The following is a 21,411-nucleotide window of genomic DNA, read 5'->3' on the forward strand; positions in this document are numbered from 1 at the left end:
CCTGGATCATAGATACTTAGTAGGCTAAATGTCGACAAAAGAAGGCGAAATGAATACAACTGCGTGTGCTATCCGAGTCTATTGCTCAATGGCTATTGCATATCTCGATCAACAAGCTTTTCCCTGTCACCTCAGGGCTCTCGCTAACTCAATTCCCTCGTAGCTTTCAGAGTTCCTCAACGTGTGCTTATGTGTTCCCTGCGTAATCTCGTCCATTGCATTGTATCCAATCTCAGTCTCGTGAGCTCTCATGGCGGAGTTGGTGGCCGTCGATGGACCCATGGCGAGCAGAACATTCCGGTTCGTCTCTTCTTCTATCTTCCTTCCCTCCTCTAGAGTATTCATGCCAATTTCTGTTGGAAAGGCACTCTGTCCATCCGACTTCAAGTATCCATTTCTCTCGTCCGATCTCGACGTTGCGTACATCTCCGTAAAAAGGACTCGCAGAACGGGGATAGATGACGCAACGATTGTGACGTTGATCTCGGCTTGTCCCCATATAAAGAGCAGAGATAGACGATCTGTAAAATGATTAGATAGATCCACGTGGGTACCGGGAAACCATTCCGATGCTCACATGGTATATCTGCGCCCTCGGCAATAGTCACGATTTTGATGACCTTGATCACCCCGACTAACCCTGCAATGACACCGAGGCTCATAGCTACAGCAACGCCAATCTTTTCATGGCGCTTCAAGCCTAGTCTCCATATCATTGGCCATGGAAGCAGCGACAAGATGAAGTCAACCAGTGCCGAGTATGCTGAAATATCATGTCAACTTGCTATTTGCAAATATTCAGCTCAATTCATCTGTTGCTCACCATTCGACACCATGTGCATAATGACCGAATCCTCCACTCGCCAACAGGATCCGGGTAGGACAGCTTCATAAGAGTCTGACGGCCTGTCGCAGGCCGCCTTCCAAGCGACAACAGCGCTGGTTGCCAAGACTGCGTTCATGGATATGATCAGAAACCAAATGAAAACCTTCAGTTTTCCAGACGCAATGCGCAACATTGTGACTGCAAAGGACGTTTTGCTGAGGGCCAAGGCGACCTTATTCATGACGACGTTGACAGACGACAGAGTGAAAATATGGGCTGAGAAATCTAGGGACTTTCCAAACCCGAGTCTCATAAGCTCTGTGGTGAGAGACGTCGAGACTAGCAGGAATATCTCCAGAGATGGATCGTCAGCAATGAAAGCTCCTCCAACGGTCCAACAAGTCTCTTACCCAAGACGCCACCAAGAGATAGTCATCTGTCCACAAGCCACGGGATCTGATCTTTTTGCAGTAAACACGACAGAACAGAAAGACCGTCGATACCGAAATCATAGCCCATATCGAAGCGACGACCCTAGGCGCCGGGTCTTTTGAAACGTCAATCACGAATGGCGCCGTAGAGGAGGCATTTCGCCCGGAAAGGCCTGCTAGACTCTTCGAGCTCATTGTGCGGAGATACGTGAGGACGCTGGAGAAAACAAAAATGGCAGACCGGAAACTTTTCACGTCAGTGGTTTTCACTGTCGGGGCTCATCTTAGATTAAAAAGGCAGATTTTCCGCTTCCGATGAAGATGTCAAGTCTTTTTGGGAAAAAGAAACATATTCGCTTCCACTACCCCATCACACGTCAGGGTCGAAGCTCAAACATAAAGAATACAGAAGACGCCATCCGGCAACATGTTTTGAGGCAACCGAGCGAACTCTTGGATCATGTTCGCGTAGGGGGCCAGGCCTCGGTGAATCAATGCAAGGATGCCATTCACATCAAAAAAAGAAATACCTTCCCAAAATCTGGGATAGTAATCCTCGGTCGCCCCGCACGATGTGAGTAATCATTGGCCACCACAATTATTTGAGTGACCAAGCCTCCCGACGGGGACTAGTCGATACTAGGGAAGCTGCGTGCATCACAAGCTTGACATCGAGTGTTTGATGCCATCTCGTCTCGGACTTCGGAGTGAAACAAGGTCTCGAGAAAACTAGAAGAAAATGATAGCAATTCCATGAAAGACAGACTTTGCTGACACGCTGGGCACGCTAATCATAAATCATAATACGCTTGGGCAGATTTTTGACTGAGCTGACAAGGTTTTCACCACGCAGTTCAGCCTAGAGGCTGTCTTTGATTCCTGATGTGTCAGATCGTTGATTGGTGATGAGATCCTCGGCGAGACCACGATTTCGTAGAGATCCCGTAAGATCATCTGTCATTGTTGCCTTGCACTTATTAGCGTGATGAAGACGTCTTTTGGAGGGTTGCATGTCGCACCATTGAATCCTTAAGCATCTTTGGCAATGCACTGAGGCGATGCAAGATCGTCCCTATGGTTCACGAATCATTGGGATAATCAGCTTCCGTACGTCTACACTAGGTAAGATCTTAGACTCCCGTCGCATCTCATTAAATGGTCCCCGGATGCTCCGTCCCGGCAGGTTGGTCTAGAATCTCTCTCTCCGCTGATGCCTTGCATCATGCTAGGTGCATTGCTAGTCTCAAGCTAGTCTTTTCTGGCCCTTCAGCTTTGACAGGCTATTCGCTGGCTTTTCTGGAAGTTTTTGCAGGACTCGAAAAAGGAACTCCTCGAGAATTGACCAACCACTCTACTCAGTGACCCTTGCAAGTGGCGGCTAGAGTTAGACACACCACGCACGTTGGGCCGTTTAAAGTACACTAGAGAAACGTTGATAACCAATTTGCCCAGTTGCTCGTCAATTATCACAATGTTCTCTCTCCGTCATAGCAAACTTTCCCACGTGATAGGTTGCGCACGAATTGTCATTGAATGGATGTGAATGATTGATAACGTGCCAATTGTCCTTATGCCGGTAGCAAGATTCTCTTAGAGGCTTCCTCAAACACTATGCTCTCCGGTTGAACTGAGGGGCAAGCGAGGTTGGCCGGGTTTTCTTGGACTAGCGTGACTTCCTTGCATAGTACTATGAAAGATCACGCAGAAATGCATGAAAACTAGCCTTGAAGTCTGGCGTTTCTAGATCACACACAGCTTCTTCAAGAAAGGCCATTCCATATGTTCAGGTCTTTCATCCGAAGGTGCGGAGCCGAAAAACTTCCATTGAATTCTCGGCCCCACTACGGGACCGAGTGGAGTGCTTATCGATAAGCTCGGCGGACCCGAAGCTGGCGGTAATCGTCGGCAGAATATTTGCTGTCTGAATTGCGACACTCGGGTTTCTCTTGAAGCCCCCCCAATGCACGTCTCGCACCACGGACTTCCGTTATCATACCCAAATGCTGCTTTGCTTGCGTCGCACGTGGGCGCGGCGTCCTCCCTTACAATGTCTTGCGCAGACACCCGGTAGACGTGCTGCCGCAACGAAAGCCACGATCGCCCAGACCGTTCTGAAGGAGACAACCCCGACGGCGTCAAGGCTGGCTGAAACGGGACTTTGGTCGATGCCATCACGTTCCAAGAAGGCGGGAAAGAGTAGTACTGATGCAAAGAAAGCCAAGCCGAAGAAAAAGGCAAAGGGCGACAAGTCGCGTGTCAATATCGTGGACGAGAAGCTGTGCGGTGCGTCCGTAATGTCGGTACTCAGTCGCATTACCGACCAAGATGCTAATTGGGATCGCCACCAGATGATATCCTCAAATACATAGGTCCTACACTCGAAAGACATGTTGGCTGCGACTTGGTCGACATCAACCCGGGCGCCGGCGTCTGGAGTCGCAAGCTCTCAGAGGTCCTCCAGCCGCGCACCCACATCCTCATGGAACCCGACGAGGATGTTTATCGACCCTTCCTTGAGCCGCTACTCGAAAACCCAAATACACAACTGATACCTCAGTCCGGAATCCTCTGGAACGAGCTGAACGAGGTGCTCGGCCATATTCAGAACCAGGTCCCTAAGCCAAGGGGCCCTGGCATCGAGCCTACGCGCAACGACACCCTCCTTGTGACGGCGAACCTCTCCTTCTTCCCCAAGAAGCGGTATCGCAACTTTGATAGCGTCGCCGCGATGGTGCTCTTTCAGCTCATCAGCAGCATCCGCACCGGCACACTTTTCCAAAAGTACGGCCTCGTGCGCATGCTGGTGTGGGCCAACAACGACGATCAGCGCTCGTTCCTGGCAAGGAACATTCAAGGGCGGCGCAAGTCGGCGATTGAGGCCGAGTTTGCGTGCGAGTGGCTCGGCGTAGTGGCCGGCACGGAGGCGCATTCGAATTCGGACTCCAAGAGGGACGTCTGGCACGTTCGCGATCGATGGATCGATATCGACAGCACAAGGGATGCACTGGAAAGGATGAAAGATAACGGGCTGGAGATGCCAGAGGGACGGAAGTTGGAGTCTACAACGCAGGCCGAACGAGGAGCTATCGGCCCTGGGCGCCACGCAGGCGTGCAAACGCCGCATCTCAGCCGGCCCTACGTGACGGAGCTGAAGGAACTCGAAGACGAGTTGGCGGCCGGCACCATGGACACGTCGAATACATCAAAGTCTTTCAAGCGCCTGAAATTCCTGCGGCACACACTAAAAACACAAGAGGAAGACGCCGAGAGCAATACGGCTCTATTAGCGGAGATGTACGAGCTCAGCCGACTGCGTGCGACCAAAGCCATCCCGGACGCGGAGCTGAGAGAGCGCGAACAGGCGTGGGAGGCCAAGGTCTCGTCAATGGGGAAGAACTTCCTCATCGACTTCCGCGTCATCCGGGACAACTTGCACATCTTTCGGCAAGACCCGCCGGTGATGCTTTGGGACAGGCGACCCTACGAGCCGCTCGCCGTCAGCCCCAACGAATTCTTCCCCAACGTCGAGTGTTGTCTATTAGATATCCAGCCCAAAGCGATGTATCCGCTCCTCCGGCAGTCCGGGCCGGGCACCTCGCGAGCGGGCGACATGTTTGAGCTGTTCCGGAGTTCTATGCTGGCACAGGGCCTGGAGCCCGTCAGCAAGTCTTTGGAGCGCATCTGGCCCGGGGCGGCGGAGGGCATCTTGCTGCACTGCCCCAGCCTGCGGGACCCAGACCAGGGCGGCCTGACTGGAACGGGGCACGCGGAGCTCTGTTCTAGAGTCCTGAGCGAGAAGCAGTGGATGGAGCTGATGGAGGCCTTCATGGCATGGCCATTCCACCCAACGTACGAGGAGATGATTGGGCGATTGGCGGACGACGTTGAGCCCTCCGACGATGATCACAACGCTGGCGGCAGCAGCATGTCGACGGATGCGGCATTGGCGTAAGAGGCTCCACGAGAGAAAGCAGGCATCTCGTGTCGTAATGGCCTTGGGGGTCCTGCGGGGGCCGCGGGCAGCACTCATGATTCACTAAACCTGTATAATTATGTACTAAATCCCTCTGTATCTAGTATCATGTATATCGTAGGCTACATCCATCTGGTATATCAATGTACTATCAAAATGTATGCAGTATAAATTCACAAGAAAGAAACATGGAGGTGATGCGGAGTAACCTGGTAGGCTGTTTCCCGATCATACATTGACGGTAGATGGAGAGAATTGTCAAATTTCGGGAAACTTTTCGTCAACGCTTAGCCCCTGACCCATGAATATGTTTGTATAGTCAAAGACTCGCAGTTGGCCTAGGGCCGCATTCGTTCTGTGGCATGACCAAGGTGAAGACAAAATTCGTCCGTAGTGATCACTTGGGAACAGTATATATGAAGCGCATTGCACACCTGCCTTGATGCATCTAGAAACGGCCGAAGCATTCAAAATCAACAATGCTAGTCAATGTCAGGGGTCAAGGGTCGGGAAACACCCAGAACAGCTTTCGGGAAGAAGCGCAAGGGATGCATGATGAGCCGCGATGAGGGAGTGCGGGGGCTGCGTAAGCTGCGTCGCGGGTGAATAGAGGTTAAGGGCCAGATAGATGGACCATGACGACACTGAACAGCACTGGACGGGGATGAGCTTGTTCAAGCTTTGGAGAGTGAAAGCACGGCTCTGGGTCTCCTGAGAGCGATGTCTGGGATCGGGAATGACGAGCAGACGGTTTGATGAAGGCTTGCGCAAATATATGGGGAATCGTGTGCCCGTCTGCCAGAGTGTGATTGCAACGTGGACTGAGCAGGTTCTTCAAAAGTTGCGAGAGGCTATGCTCACGACTTCCTGGGTATGTCTTATTATGAGTATATGCGTTCGCCGTGCATTTAATTACATGTTGGTTTGCTTTTGGTTCGTGATTCGCGGATAGACAGATGAGCAACATGGGATGAATGTGGTCACTGGTAGCACTGTAGCACAAACGGACTGACACGCGTGTCTTCTAAACGTTGCAAACTGATCCCACGTGGGGTTTCGAGGGGATGGGGAAGACCCGCACTCGGTTTCTCGTCATCTCATACGTTATACACACAACTGTGAGATGACAAAGACACTTCACTGACGAATATTCAGAATTTCTGATGATGAACTAATCAATCAAGAGTCAGGACTGGGGATGAAAGGTGGAGTTTCGGCTCTTTGTCACACCTCAATCGGGGTGGCAGTGGGACTATGTAGATGCCCGTTCCCCATTTCCCATTTCCCGTTTCTCATCTCATCTTTCATTGCCATCCGCCCATCATGATCCAACGGCGCCCTCTCCCAGGGTTACGGTTGTCAATAGCGACAGCCACAGCCAAAGACCCGTCTGTAATAAGATGACGTGAGGTGGTGGACGTGTGATGATGTACAATCTCAATAGTGGATGAAGACTCAGATATATGAGTACATAGACTACTCCGTACCGATCCGTGTCCTCAACATCTGTCCAGAGTTCAGACTCATAGGCATCCGCAATGAAGACAGATTCGTTAGGACAATGTATTGGAGCAAAGACATATATCCGTACCACTCACTGTACTGCGTGTATGTGAGGGCCGATGTGCTCAGGGGTTGAGTCGCACAGCAGGAGTGCATGCAGTGTAAATGCCGGATCGTCGGCCCCCCTGCCTGTCAGTCTAAGCGCTAGAAGAATCGCTAGCTCAGGAGCTCAGCACCAATACCGAGCGCCGGGCAGCACGTTGCCCCTTGGGCTAGCAGAGGTTGGCGCGGGCGCCGAAGCTGGGAGAGGTCTCGTGGCTTCAGATACAGGCGCACTTGTTCTCGATTGAGATGAGACACGCTGTAGCTTTGACTTGGCGTGGATGGCGAGGAAGCCAAAGTACTTGTTTCTCTCTACTGCACAGTACAGAAGTCAAGTAAAGTGGTACAAATAGCGCGAATGTCCTTCCCGCAACCCCTTACCCCTGGACCCTGGCGACAGAGTGATGGCTCTTTGTCCAATTGTTTCATGTTTTCTCTGGAATGCACAGCAACGGTTTTTTCTGTGCTTCTTCAAGTGACGTGCGCCCGACATAGTCCTCGTGTAGAGTACGGATACTGATGCATGGTGGTAGAGAATTTGAAGGTGATTGCGATAGGTACGCATTTAGTAAGGTACTCGTGGTCAGCAAGTGAAAGTATTGCATACTTGAGGTACCTTAGTTAGTCATATCCGTACACCAAGGTGAACTCGAACAAGTAGCTATTCATGAGGGTGAAATGCCTAGACCCCTATTTGTTTTTCGCCAATTATGTTGTCGTGACACTCAGAACGGTTCCTGGATGGCGCCCCCTTTTCGACGTTTTCACTTCCACTAAGGCCAAGGCTAAGGTACGGTACCTGAGCCCGTCAATTTAGTCAGGTCGTGATAGTAGTACCGATACTCGTCGTTGCGACAACTAGGTACTTACCAAAGGGAAGTCAGAACTGCTGCTATTCGTACGAACCGAGTGCTATTTAACCTCTGAAACTGTCTACTAGGGGAAAGCAAAGAAACCCACGTCAACTGCCGGAGAACCGAAAGACTAAAGTGGCTCAATCCGCTGCCTGCCACCATTTTCCTAAGGTACTATAGGTACGGAGTAGTCTAGAGGTAAGTACCAAAGACCACGACTCTGGAGTCTGGACTTCAGCGAGACACAGTACCTAGTGAAAGCAAGCCCATTCAAGAATAAGAAACGAAAAGATAATACTCGGTCGAACCAAACCACACATACTGAATACATTACCCGCCTTCACTCCGTCCAGACTCCAGACTCCAGACTCCAGAGTACCTACCATCTGTCCAAACCTTGGGATCTCCCATGCTTACTTGAAACTTGTCTGGGCGTCACCTTCTTCCAAGTTCCCCCACCCGCACAGCCCACGGTCCACAGTCCCGCAGCCCAAGCGCTCGGCAGCATCTACGCAAGACACAGTACCTGTACATCATCACCACAATATTCCAGGTTCATCATCAGCATCAGCATCAGCATCAGCATCTACATTCGGACCTGCGTCAAGCCTCTCTGCAAGCCCCCGTTCGAGCACATGTCTACCGCCCCCATCGGAATCTTCCAGTCTTCTCCCAACAACCGTCAACTCCTCCAGCTTCCTCCGATTGACCTGGATCTCTCCTCTTTCCCGTCCTCCCGTATCCCGACCGTCTCATCCCATCCCATCCCGTCCCATCCAACTTCACGGATATCCACACCTCCAATTGCGCAGTCCACAATCCACATGCGCAGAACGGATACTCCGTAACACCGCCCATCCATCCATCCATCCACCTGCCTCAGACATCATAGGTAGCTGCTACCTTGCCCCATACCTACCTCAGATCAGCATCTCCACGTTGTCGCCCATCTCACTTTGCTGTCACTGCGCCTTCCCATCTGCCGTACTCTGCGTACCGCGCACTCCCGCCTTCCTATCCGAACAAACACCCGCTGTCCCCGTCACTTTGGTCCAGTTTGCCTTCGAATACCTACAGCACCAACTTCCAGTCTTCCTCTGTTGGCACTGAGGCCCCCACGAACCAGTTCTGTGCACGACGCCTCTTCCCTGTTCTGACGTCCAATCTCGACCTCCTCGTCCTTCAATCCCCCTTCAATGGCACTGTTCTAACCAGCCGCCCGTCTTCCTTCTTGAGCACTTCCTCTTTTACTTCTTCTTCCGTCATTCCTTACCTTTCTTCTTCCTCCAATTCATTCCGTTTCACTCGGTCGGCTTTCTTCTTCCTTGTAATCTCTCGTGTTCCAACTGTCCATAGAGCTTCGCACCGTTGGGCCCTTCGAATCCCCGACAACCACCTCGAATCGTGTCTCGCGATTTTCAACTGCAGCACCCGACCGACCAACAACCAAGCCCCTGCTCTCCGCGCCTCGAGCACCCCTTTACCCTCTTCTCGATCGCGGTCTTGCGCTGCCGCTCGCCTGTTGAATAGGCCTGGCTGAGCCGGCCGCCAGGCCTCCTTCATCCGATATCCGAACTACCCTTCCACTCGAGTCCATCGTCCATCCCCCCCGGGACCGACTTGCGACGATACCCTACCTCACTACTCCATCCCACGACCCCGCGACCACTTTACACCATGGTGAAGCTCATTCCACCATCGTTTCCGCCCCGGCGGCCTTCGAGCTTCCTCCGCTACGCCGCCGCCGTCATCTTTTTCGTGGCTCTCTTCTACTACTTCGACCCGCGATACCCAAGAGAACCTCTGACACAGCTTCAACCAGAGAAGCCGAAGCAACCCCCGCAAACACCAGACCCGGTGGCTCCGGCACAGGTTGAGGATGTCACAAAGCCGACGGCTCAGGCCGAGACGACACCGATACCTCCGAAAGCCGATCAAGCATCGTCGGGAGCTAAACCCCCCTCAGCGGGCAATACCAAGGTTGAAGGCGGTGTCGATCCGTCAAAAGGACATCCCATAGATGCCTTGATCAAAGAGGCCGACGAAACGTTTGATAAGTTGTTGGAGAAGGAGACCAAGACGCTGCCCGCCGCGGCCAAGGCCTACCGCGAGCGACGTGGTCGCCACCCTCCCCCGGGCTTTGACGCATGGTTTCAATTCGCCCAGGACCGCAAGGCTGTCATTGTGGAGGACTTTTTTGACCAGATCTACCATGATCTAAAACCGTTCTGGGGCCTCGAACCATCACGCATCCGAAAAGAGGCGGCTGAATGGGAGATGGTGATCAAGGTGCGCAAGGGACGAGCCACCCGTATCAGCGACTGGTTCTGGACCATTCACTGGACAAACATGCTCAAGACCATTGAGCACCTGCTACCCGACATGGACATCGCCCTGAATCCGATGGACGAGCCGCGCATGGTGGTGCCGTTTGAGGATATGGAGCAGCATTTGAGGGACGCTGCCCTGACGGAAGGGATGCCCGAACCGAAAAAGGTTATGAACACATTCCAGGCCCTGCCTAGTAGCAAAAAGGAGCTCGACCGCAACGTCAAGGTCAAGAGCAAGCACTGGGATAAAGTCACGAGTATGTGCCCTACCACCTTTTCTTCTACCCCACCCACCTACATACTCCTTTTCATGGGACGAACAACACCCGAATACTAACATCCGTCTGCAGAACAATACTGGCTCATTGCCCGCCGTGGGTGCCCTCCCGACAGCCCTGCTCGACTGGCAAAGACGCAAAGGACCTTTAACCATGCCCCCGCCGTTTCGACAAAGTATGCCAAGCCGCATATGCGCGACGGTTTTGTTTCCAACTACACTCTCTCGACCCATATCTGTCACCAACCCGACCTGCAAGGCCTCAATGGCATCTTCATTGAGCCCCTAAGCACAGCTGCCACGCCTGTGCTGTTTCCAATGTTTGGCGGTTCCAAGCTGGCCGTCAACAATGAGATCCTGCTTCCTGCAGCCATGTACTGGACAGAGGAAGAACGGTTCAGTGGCGGTGGGTACCATGGGGGCCGCTGGAACAAGAAGAAGGACGCGGTGCTCTGGCGCGGCGTCGCAACGGGTGGGCGCAACCGCGTGGATAACTGGCAAGGGTTCCAGCGCCACCGGTTCGTGGCCATGAACAACGCGACCAAGGTCACGGGCGCCGAAGACGGCACGATGGACCCGATCAACTTTTCCCTGCCCGACAAGATGTATAATATTGCAGCGCAGGCGGTGGGCGGGCTGGGCGACTGGATCAAGTCGTGGGCCAATGTCGGGTTTACGGATCTCATGTGCGAGCCCGAGGGCAAGGCCGGAACGTGCAACTACACGAGCCCCTATTTCAACATCACCGAGGGGGTTATGCTCTCCGAGATGTACGACAACAAGTACCTCCCCGACGTTGACGGCAATAGCTTTTCAGGCCGGTACCTCGCGTTCCTGGGCAGCACGAGTCTCCCCATCAAGTCGACGCTTTGGCGGGAATGGCACGACAGCCGTCTCGTTGCATGGAAACACTTTGTGCCGATGGACACGCGGTATAATGAATATTACGGCATCATGGAATACTTTTTGGGATATGGTGACGAGAGGCCAGGCCACGACGCCGAAGCGGAGAAGATTGCCATGGCGGGCAAGGCGTGGGCCGAGAAGGCGCTGCGTAAGGAAGACATGCAGATTTACACTCTGCGGTTGCTTCTCGAGTACGCGCGCGTTACGGACGAGAGAAGAGAGAGGATGGGCTGGGTGCATGACTTGCTGGCGGAGCAGACATCCAGTTGAGAGAGCGCGAGGAGGCAGAAAGGATTGTTGTTTCGTCGCATGGATACCACACCGCGGAATACGGGAAATCAAAAAGGGCATGGCGTTATTTTATCTCTATTATAGTGTTCTGGTCCGTCTCTTTGGGGAGTTTTTGGTGTAACTCGCAAGGGCCCCTACTTGTCAGCCTTTTTATGGGTGTTTTGAGACTTTTGTCTACGGATCCTACCAGAACCGACTCCCTCGAACGGGAGAATGAGGAAGTATGAAATCGGCATCATTCTAGGTATTGATATATAACATAGGTCATGTATGCTGCATGGCAACTAGTACATACCACTGCCAGGTTTAGCGGCGCATCAAAGTGCCATGTGCATGTGAATGTGAGGGTGGTATTGCATGTTGTGAAAGTGTCGGACGTCGGTTCCGGATCTAAGTTCTACATGACGTGGAAAAGGAATGGCTCGGTCTTCGGAAGGCAATCCCGCAGACCGGAGACGACGTCTGCCGCCTGTTGCCGTTCGTAGGCGAGCTGCACAAGGAGTTATGGAGTAATGATATCTTGAATCTTATCCTTCAGCCGTCGACAGCCCAACCAACTGGTCCGTGTACAGCAGAATAAAGTCATTTGATCACTTTCACGAGACACATGGCGGGAGGATTGGAGACGCGGCTACGAGTCATAATCAAGTCCAACCCGCCAATGTATACGTTTAGGGTGCAGACGATTACGCGATGATAAGGCAATTTCGAGACGAGAGAATGCGCCTCTTTTACGTAAAGCCAGGGAGCGTCCTTGCTTCGAGGGCCTTGAGCAGGTGAGGGGTATAATCGGGAGAGACAATGGAAGCAAGCGGACGAGAGAGTTCTTGTGCTACCTACTCAAGCGCGGGAGCTAGCGGGTGACAAGTGACAGCGTGTTTGCGTAGAGAGTTGAACCCATTTTCAGTCTTCCGAAGGATGTAGCTATATCTGGGAATCGTGGACGAGGTAGGTTGAACAGGCAGGCAGGCAGGCGGGTGGGCTAGGCCCCGGATAATGGAAGATGGGAAGGACGTCATGCGGCCACCCCTGGAACTGATTGATAACAAGAAATGTGGAAAAGACAAGGTAGTCAAATGGGCGTCGAGAATCTGAGGTGAGAAGATGGGAGTCGAGGGATGCCGGCCCGGGCATGAGTCGCTGAGGTTTTCAGTGTGAGATGAGAATCGAGATGCTGCAGCAGCGGTGCGGGTCCGTGATGGGCAGGGCCCTGCTGCCCTGATGGGTGACTCGTGGGAGGAGGGGAGGGCCTCAAACCGCAGTAGCACAACTGTGACCTCGGGTCTAGCACACATTGTACGTAATTGAATGTACTCTGGGTGTATCAGACTCGGGAGGACACTTCACGGCCAGATAAGAGGAACGTCTGATAAGAGACAAGACCAATCGATAAGGCAAGAAAGGTGCGAACCTCGGAAAACCGACACCTGGCTCTCTTTTGGTTGTACTGAAGATAAGGTACCTTACCTCACTACACCTTTGTAAGGGAGGTAAGGCAGGTAAAGTCAGGTAGGAGAAAAGAGAACATAATGGAGGGAAGATGATGGCAGTCCGGATACCTTCGATTCCTATGCCTTGGAACGGGTGATGGTGGTGGTGGTGGTGGTCCGCATCACCCCCTCTTTCTCAACAAAAAAAGAGCATAGAAGAAAGGAGAAAAAAACTCTTTCTTCTCTTCTCTCTCCCGTATTCCGAAAAGGCCGAGCTTCCGTCCGTGGTTTTCTTGGTTGTGTGAGTGTCGGGTGTGAGATTGTCATGCGCCTTCGCGTCGCCCTGCCATTAGGGAACATCACCAAGTCCCGGAGGCGGTGATATTGGTGAAGTGGACAGCGGACGTGGGCGACGGGCCTCTTTAAATAATGCCTCGCGCGTTTTCCCGCCGGGTCACCTGCCGTTAAGTGGCACACCTCCGGGCGCGCCAGACCCCTAAGTGCAGGTGCTCCAGCGGTGGTCCAGCGGGCCCCAGCGATGTGCGGCGGGGGTCTGCCCCTTGCGGCCCTCTGGCTCCCTTCTCTTGCGGCGCTACGCCCGCCGACCGTGGGCCCCATAACTGTCCGGGGCTCCACTGATGTTCCCCTAAGTGCAGGTCTACCCGTGGTGGGGATGTTCGGGGGTGGACCGTCGACCTTGGTGGAGGGGCCCAAGGGGAGGTTCAGGGGTCCGCAGCCTGGAACACGCTGGTGTCATTGCCGTCCTGTCGCCGTCGCCGTCGCCGTCGCCGGGTCTTCACTCTTCAGTACCCAAGGTGCGAGGTGTCTTGCATTCCTCACCTTTCCATTGTGTCCGGTAGCGTCACTTGCTTCGACACCACCCGTCTGTCCCACCTTCTACACAGCTACCTACGCAGTAGAAACCTTCCGTCTTTTCCACAATCCACCCCGTCCTCGTCCTTGTTCCCCCCTTGGCCAGGAATGCGCGCGAATGCTTCCTTTCCCATCAGCCCTAGGCGCGCTAGCCATCCCCATGACTGAGGCGGCCATGGTCATGGATGATGGCTGTACGGACCCAGGTACTTCGTGGCCCGGAGCCCTTGGTGTCGCCGGTGACGGAAAGGCTTTAAACATACCTTGATCGCCCGTCTTCTGCTGATTCAAGACTCTCTACATATAATACTCCCCAGCTTCTACCCTCCTCTTGACCTCTCCCCCTTCTCTTCCTCGTCTTCTTCTTCTTCACTTGAATCTCTTACCTCGATTACCCGCACATATCTTGTCACTGAACCAAGGTCAGCGCCACCATCGTCAACTCTCACCTACCACCACATTCCCCTCCTCTTCCACCACCCGTAATCACAAAGTTCGCACCCTCGGCGCATCGCAACCATGGTCCAGAACACATCAATGGTCACCTCCAAGTTCCTGAGCAACCCCGAGGACCTCGGCGTCGTTGCCGTTGGCTTCTCTGGCGGACAGGTAAGCATCGCCAATAGCCTGCCCTCCCAAGGCAACATAGAAATCTGACCCTCGCCCGCCTGCAGTGCAAGAAAGGCGTCGACGCCGCCCCCAAGGCCCTCATCGAGTCCGGCCTGCTCACCCAGCTCCGCGACGAGCTGGGCTACAAGCTCCACGGCGACGATGAGGTGCACCTCTACACCGACCTCGTACCCGCAGACGACCCTCCCTTCCGCAACATGAAGAACCCCAAGGCCGTGTCCTCCGTCACCGAGCGCATCGCCGACCAGGTCTACCAGCAGTCGCGCCTCGGCCGCCTGACCCTGACCCTCGGCGGTGACCACAGCATTGCCATTGGCACCATTGCCGGCTCTGCGAAGGCCACCCGCGAGAGACTCGGCCGCGAGATTGCCGTCATCTGGGTCGATGCGCACGCCGACATCAACACCCCTGAGACGAGCGACAGCGGCAACGTCCACGGCATGCCGGTGGCTTTCGTCACGGGCTTGGCCAAGGAGTCAAGACCAGAATACTTTGGCTGGCTCAAGGATGAGCACATGCTAAGCATCAAGAAGCTGGTGTATATTGGTCTGCGCGACGTGGACGCAGGCGAGAAGAGGATTCTGCGCGAGAATGGCATCAAGGCGTTCAGCATGTTTGACATTGACAGGTAGGTCTCTCCTCTTCTCTTTCATTCCGCATGGCATGGCCATGATAGACTTTTGACCGTTATGACTAACATCGTTTTCTTTTTAGATATGGCATCGGACGCGTCATGGAGATGGCGCTGGCGCACATTGGCAACGATACCCCCATTCACTTGTCATTTGACGTTGACGCTCTGGACCCCATGTGGGCGCCGTCAACGGGTACCCCGGTCCGCGGCGGTCTCACATTGAGAGAAGGTGACTACATTTGCGAGTGTGTGCACGAGACTGGCAGCCTTGTCGCGCTGGACCTGGTCGAGGTGAACCCGTCACTCGCGGCCGAGCAGGAGGGCGCGGCGTCCGAGACGGTAAGAGCTGGCTGCTCGCTGGTGCGTTGCGCTCTGGGAGAGTCATTGCTCTAAGTTGGTAGCTTGAGCGTGCGCGGGACAGAAGGGAAAGGATGCGGTCACAAGGGATTCTCGACTTCTGGCAGAATCTTGGCCGCTGACGGAGAACGGCGAGGGCTGCCTATCTATGGTTGTGGGAACACAGGGAAGCTTAAACGGTACACGGAGGCAAAGTGAATTTGGCGTATAGCGCAATAGAAGACAGAACAAGTGAGGTGGCTAGGGAAACTTGGACGGAGTCAGACACGGGGTTGAGGTAGATATATACCAACGAATAGATTTATGAGCCGACCTTTCGTTGTCATGATTGATGCTAGGCAAGGTACCTTGGTACGAGGTCCCTTTGGTTACTCCGTAAACCAGCGATTATTCAAACGTATCCGAACTTTGCAGCGCACTCACGTGGCTCAATTCCAAGGTCTCTACGACAACATAAAGTTCGATTGGGCATAAAGACATGAGAAATGGAAGGCTGAAGTCGTGAGGCGGTTCGGGTGCATACTGGAGTCTTTGAGCCTCGGAAACCGGGGGCGTGAGTGGCTGGCAGGGACAGCAGGTCCAACGCGGCCTCAGAGGACCCCACTTTCCTGCTTGCTCACCGATGGGATGTGTCGGTACCTTACCTGCTTACCTAAGGCAGAGGAAGGGACGGAGTCGGGATGCCTTCCATTCGCCCAGCCATCGCCATTTCCAAAGGGAAGGAGAGATCAATTAATGTACGGTGTATTTTGACTAAGGCAAGGTACCTATTCCCTATTCGTAGATGAGAGAAGGAAGCTGGCTCGCCCCCAGTCACAATTTTCAAATCTACAACATACATACATTTCATAGACAATTTCTCGAATCGCAGTACATAATCTTCCCCGTCTAACCATAAGGTAGCTACGGCGTAAATACGACATACTTTGGTTTGACGTGGCACCCTCCAAAACAGCCGCCGCGCCAACACCAGGGCAACCCACACCATCCATTCGATCCGTACGCCTACCTTACCTTGCCTTGGGTACTGTGCAGGAGTCAGGCCGACTTCTACCTGATTGCGAGGCTCTCGAAAACCGTTTCTGCTACCAACCCTGCCCCTCTTATAAGACGAACTCTTTGGCACCCGACGAGACGAACCGAGCCCACCTTTTCGCTCGACGCAGGATACCTAATCGACGCGATTGCCGCACGCGCATTGGCGATAGCCTCCTACCCAGCCTCGCCGAACGAACAGGACCCGGAAATTCGGTACCCAACGTTACCCATTGCGCTACTCGCCCCCCCCTCATCCCAGCGAAACCCCAAATCCATCGGAAGACCGAGAGTATCGAGCACGATCGATTAAATACCTATATTAGAGACACCTCTCCGTGCCCCATTCCGAATCTCAGCGACAGTCGGAATACCTAGGCGACGCGATCCCACTTGACCAATACCAACTCATCGTCAACGAACCGAGCTGTAAATAGCAAATATAGGCACAATGGTGGCGTCAACACTGACGGGCAGCTCCCTCTACGAGAGGCGCGTTGTCGAGCGCGTCCACCGCTACCAATGGCCCGGCATTCAGCTCAACCTCTGGATCCTCGTCATGCTTGTGGCCGCCTGCCTCATCATCGGCGTTTTTGCGTCCTTTATCGAGACGCAGCAGCAACTGCTTCTGCCCATACCCTGGTGCGTGATTCACACTGCTATCTCTGCCTCACCCTCGCATTCCGTCAAGTTGCCATATGCGCCTGGCCAAATGGCATGCCACGCTCAACGACTACGCAGAAAGACGAGGGTTCCCGGCCAAGAGATGAACTCCGCGAGACGATGCCAATGCTAACATGATGAACCATCTTCCTTCCGCGACAGGTACTTTCCCTACTACATCACCGTCGCATGCCTCGTAATCCTCTTCATCGGCCTCCTCCTCTGGCTAGTCTTCCAGCGTCGTCTCCTCCCAGCCATTGTTATGATCGGCGCCTTCATCCTCTTCATACTATGGTTCGTCGGTCTTGTTGTCGTGAGCATTCAGCTCTGGGGACCCGACGGGTCCGTCTCTAGCACGTGTAACCTCGCCGTGTTTAACCGGAGCCCGACGGGGCAGAGTCTAGACACCCTCGCTTGGCTGGAACAGAGGAGTATATGTGCGTTCTCTCCTTTCCCCTACTCGCTCTTTTCTTGGTGTGATGCCTATTTGTTTCTTCGTAGATTTCGAGAAGAGACTTTGTGAACGGGAGGAATGCTAATATTCGGGACCGTGATGTAGGCCAAGCGTGGCAGGCGGTGTTTTCATTTGCGCTGGTTGGTGCCATCTTCCTGCTTTGGATCATGGTCATGGCCTACCAAGTGTTTGCCAGCTCGTGATGAATATGGGCTGAGACACGACTGTCCCGGGAATTATCATTCTCGTTTGGACGTGTGGCTGCGTAGTGTCGACGATGAAGCCTCGGGTTGCGCCTAGGCCGCAACGTTTATATTTTGACTGTATACCATTGCATGAGGAATATCCGACATACTCAACCATTTTCTGGTATAATCTTTTCGGCATAGTCCGACACAACTCGACACATATACGGAAACATAAACGGTATCCAGCTTCGACAGTCTTATCGGCCGGCATGTACATACCGCCAGTTTTGCTACAAGAGACGAATTTACGAGTATGATCTGGTGGATTTAATGATTAGAATCGCCGTCGGAGGAAGGTTGTCGTTCTCTTCCTTGGTTTTGGGCAATTGCACATATAGGCGTCTGGTGATTTTGGACGGAGGTTTCGCACGAGCTATTGTTTGGCGACCGGACTGCATGATTGCGTAGCGAAGGTGCACGAAGATGAGTGAAACGAATGCTGTCCAGAAATGACGAATTGGCAGTTATGGATAGTCAAATGAGGTAGCGCAAGCAAGCACGGCAAGGCAAGGTTGGATGGAATGACAACAGTATATTCTGCATTGCATTGTAACCGGACCATGCATGCATTCAAGTCGTCGTGTGCTCTTAGACTGGATTCGACTCAGTTCACCCATGGAGCGATCTTGTATGGAGTACATGCTTCCCGTCTGCATTCGTCAACGGAAGCCAAGTATTCAGGTACATACTTGCTTGCATGTACCTGATCCGGTCCCCATAGTCCGAGACCAGCTTTGTTTAAGATCAACTGCATTTCGTCACTGAGATCGTCGTCACATGATGAATCTGTTGCGAGTGAACGTGGGGAGGTACCTACCTCCCACAGTAGAGGGTTCGCATAGGTACACGCGTAGCTTTGACGGGAGCGGCTCTTGTTGGCGAATCGAGGCCTAGGCCCCCATGTTGATCTGACATGACGTAGCCAGCCGGCGGGGATACTGGTACCTACACTACAGAGGTTCGGATTGAACCTCGAGACCTTTCACGCGCATTCATCTCGAGTGCCCTGAGCAAGTGCGTGCGTTGGTTTGCCGTTCAGCCGGGCAGGCACCTTGGAAATGTCAGACAGACAAGGGTACCTTAGCTCGAGAGATAGACTCGATTTTCAGCCTGCCAAGCATCTTGGACTAGCATTCTCTCGGGAGGAAACAAGCCATGATGGCAGGAACAACCAACGGGTGAGGACCCTGAACCTGCTTGGCATTCTGACTGGGTTGACATGACGGGGGAAAGACAACTACAGATTGTGATAAGGTGCCTACCTAGATGAGCAGACTCTCAACATCCGGTTTCTCTTGAACGACGGGTCGAGAGTGCATAAGGTCGCGGTACCTTGCAGTCTTACCTTTGGAACTGCCGGCGAATGACGTAGGCAGGCAGTTAGCTATCTGACTTTGCTCAGATAGGTCAGAAACGGGAGTTGGAACTGGGAATCTGCGCTGTGTGGCTGCCAACTTGGGGGCGAGGGCATGGATTAGGTCATTGGACCCACGGGGACGCGGGCGAGAACTGGAAATGTCTGACGCTAATGGGGGAAAGCGGGGGAGGGGTCCTTCCTCTACCAAGTCCCTACCTCATGCCGCTCTGGTTGCCTCCCAAGCTCGAAGGTGAAGAACAGGATGGGAAAGGTAGGTTCCGTTGGCTGGGCTGATGGAAGGAGACTGGATGTATAAAGTGCCCAAGCATTCCTCTCACTCGTTCTGAATTTGATTGACTTTTACATACACCCACAAGCTACTCATACAAAACCGCTCTCCAACAAGTACCACTATTGAACCACTTTCCACCACCACATAAGCTACAAACCACAACTATCAACATGGACAAGCTCAAGAACCTCGCCTCCGGAAGCTCCGGCAACACTGCCGCTGCCCCAGGCCAGCAGAAGCAGGATCCTGTCGATAAGAGTAAGTTTAGATACTCGCCATTCCCACAATGGTTCGAATTCCTCTGACATACTTATAGTCTTCGACGCTGGCTCCAAGAAGGCTGGACACGACTTCTCTCCCAGCACGGACGAGAAGATCACCGATGCTGGTCGCGGAATCTACGAGAAGGTGACCGGAAAGAAGGTCAACCCTAAGATTTCCAACTAAATGTACAACATATGTTTTGGTCACGACTCTTTCACGACAATGGGACGATTGCGGCTATGATATCTTGCCTCCCATATAGCTTTTAATGAACTACATTACCATTATGCCGTTGCTCTATTATGTGAGCTGGTGGAACTCACCATAGCCGCAAATTTCATGAATCCGTAAATGTACCTCCACTAGTATACGTATATTTGCATTCATTGTATGGACATAGTGTTTGCCACCCTCACTGTAACAGCCCAACTACAATAGAAGCAGCGGACAGGACGATAAACAGCTATAGCTGTTAGCTATGAAAGTGGATTTTAATCCAACTCAGGACATCAATTCCGATGGAGACCATTTTCAATGTCACAGTAACTACCTGAATGCCATAAAACCGCCCAAATCTAGTTTGATCTTGGTGCAGGGGAGCAATCACAGCAGCGACCTGACCAAATGAGAATGTGCATGCCGTGACTGGAAACAGCTATTGTTGACCTTCGAAGCTTTGGAGATGGTCTGGACCTTCTCGTCACCTTAGGTAAGCACTCGCTACCTAGCCGCCTTACGTGAGGTTGCCAGCGGGGCAGGTATGGCGGGATGTGAAGACCACAGGTACGCCGTAAGGTAGGTACCTAAGGTAGGGGGTCCGGACGGGAGCATTGGAGGCACCCGACCCCCATGTGAGGTGGACCGGGACTGTACCTAATCTGCTGGTGGGTGCCCTGCTGATAAGGTCTCTCTAAGCACCTAAGGTAAGGTAAGGTACGTGCCTACCAACCAGTCCGCCTATGTTTTTGTTTGTATTCATTTTCGCGGATCAACAGCCCGTTCTTCACACGTTTCTTAGCATCCCCTCTAGAGGTGCAGATCTAGCTTCGATTGAGAAGCAACTCTAGGATTTTGTATCGTCCCGGCGTGCATCTAGGTACAGCCCATCACGCCTTGCAGCATCAGCCAACACGTTCATCACTGCAAAACTTCGTGTGTACGAGGAAGCACGTAGGGTAGAAATTTTTGCTGGTGCTTCTATTCCTTGTTGGTGGTTGCGGTACCTTGGGAAAAAGGGTGGAAGGAACACCACCAAATACCTAGGTACGTGCTTTCCTTCATGATAAGGTAAGGTACATCGGCGTCCTGCATGCGCGTGCGCGCCAGCATCCAATCCTCGACGCCCATCTCCTGCCAACGCACATGTTTTGTGCGACACGTTGACTTCGCCATTGTTGCTATCGCTCCGTCCCGATGCCACCACAGACTCGCGACTGACAAGGAGGGAGAAACTCTGACACTTCTTAGCTCAATCGGTTTATGTTACCTCCAGGTACCTAGTTGCTTTTCTCATCCCTCACCGATCATTCATCACCAGCGCATCTTCTCCTTCGAAACGCCCTTTCAGCGCCCACCATTCCCCGGCTCGAGCCCCCCTCCCGAAACCGCCAATCATTCCCTCGAGGACCAACGACGGGCGAGACAAAGAAAAATCCACGTCCCCAGCCAGCCGAATGCATCC

General features: G+C 53.1%; 7 protein-coding genes across 7 annotated transcripts; 6 read left to right on the forward strand and 1 right to left on the reverse strand.

Annotated features, from left to right (window-relative positions):
• Positions 1–126: 126 nt before the first annotated feature.
• Positions 127–1,452, reverse strand: CABS01_07633 (uncharacterized protein; the record flags this gene model as incomplete). The annotated part of the gene is made up of 4 exons (XM_060540995.1): positions 127–521; positions 578–763; positions 824–1,178; positions 1,237–1,452. The coding sequence occupies 4 exons, from the start codon at positions 1,450–1,452 to the stop codon at positions 127–129; spliced, it is 1,152 nt and encodes a 383-aa protein (XP_060403163.1).
• A 1,805-nt stretch (positions 1,453–3,257) lies between these two features.
• Positions 3,258–5,209, forward strand: CABS01_07634 (uncharacterized protein; the record flags this gene model as incomplete). The annotated part of the gene is made up of 2 exons (XM_060540996.1): positions 3,258–3,540; positions 3,606–5,209. 2 exons carry the CDS (start codon positions 3,258–3,260, stop codon positions 5,207–5,209), a joined length of 1,887 nt encoding a protein of 628 aa, XP_060403164.1.
• Positions 5,210–9,366: 4,157 nt separating this feature from the next.
• On the forward strand, positions 9,367–11,472 carry CABS01_07635 (capsular associated protein; the record flags this gene model as incomplete). Its single annotated transcript, XM_060540997.1, has 2 exons — positions 9,367–10,276; positions 10,370–11,472. The coding sequence occupies 2 exons, from the start codon at positions 9,367–9,369 to the stop codon at positions 11,470–11,472; spliced, it is 2,013 nt and encodes a 670-aa protein (XP_060403165.1).
• A 1,608-nt stretch (positions 11,473–13,080) lies between these two features.
• CABS01_07636 (uncharacterized protein) lies at positions 13,081–13,305 on the forward strand (the record flags this gene model as incomplete). Its single annotated transcript, XM_060540998.1, has 1 exon — positions 13,081–13,305. One exon carries the CDS (start codon positions 13,081–13,083, stop codon positions 13,303–13,305), a length of 225 nt encoding a protein of 74 aa, XP_060403166.1.
• Positions 13,306–14,315: 1,010 nt separating this feature from the next.
• CABS01_07637 (arginase) lies at positions 14,316–15,453 on the forward strand (the record flags this gene model as incomplete). Its single annotated transcript, XM_060540999.1, has 3 exons — positions 14,316–14,405; positions 14,471–15,054; positions 15,141–15,453. The coding sequence occupies 3 exons, from the start codon at positions 14,316–14,318 to the stop codon at positions 15,451–15,453; spliced, it is 987 nt and encodes a 328-aa protein (XP_060403167.1).
• Positions 15,454–16,903: 1,450 nt separating this feature from the next.
• On the forward strand, positions 16,904–17,772 carry CABS01_07638 (uncharacterized protein; the record flags this gene model as incomplete). Its single annotated transcript, XM_060541000.1, has 3 exons — positions 16,904–17,094; positions 17,278–17,552; positions 17,675–17,772. The coding sequence occupies 3 exons, from the start codon at positions 16,904–16,906 to the stop codon at positions 17,770–17,772; spliced, it is 564 nt and encodes a 187-aa protein (XP_060403168.1).
• A 1,864-nt stretch (positions 17,773–19,636) lies between these two features.
• On the forward strand, positions 19,637–19,913 carry CABS01_07639 (uncharacterized protein; the record flags this gene model as incomplete). Its single annotated transcript, XM_060541001.1, has 2 exons — positions 19,637–19,724; positions 19,783–19,913. 2 exons carry the CDS (start codon positions 19,637–19,639, stop codon positions 19,911–19,913), a joined length of 219 nt encoding a protein of 72 aa, XP_060403169.1.
• Between the last annotated feature and the right edge of the window lie 1,498 nt (positions 19,914–21,411).

The sequence above is a fragment of the Colletotrichum abscissum genome (genome assembly GCF_030869225.1).
Source record: "Colletotrichum abscissum strain IMI 504890 chromosome Unknown Scaffold_16.1, whole genome shotgun sequence".
Taxonomy (NCBI): Eukaryota; Fungi; Ascomycota; class Sordariomycetes; order Glomerellales; family Glomerellaceae; genus Colletotrichum; species Colletotrichum abscissum.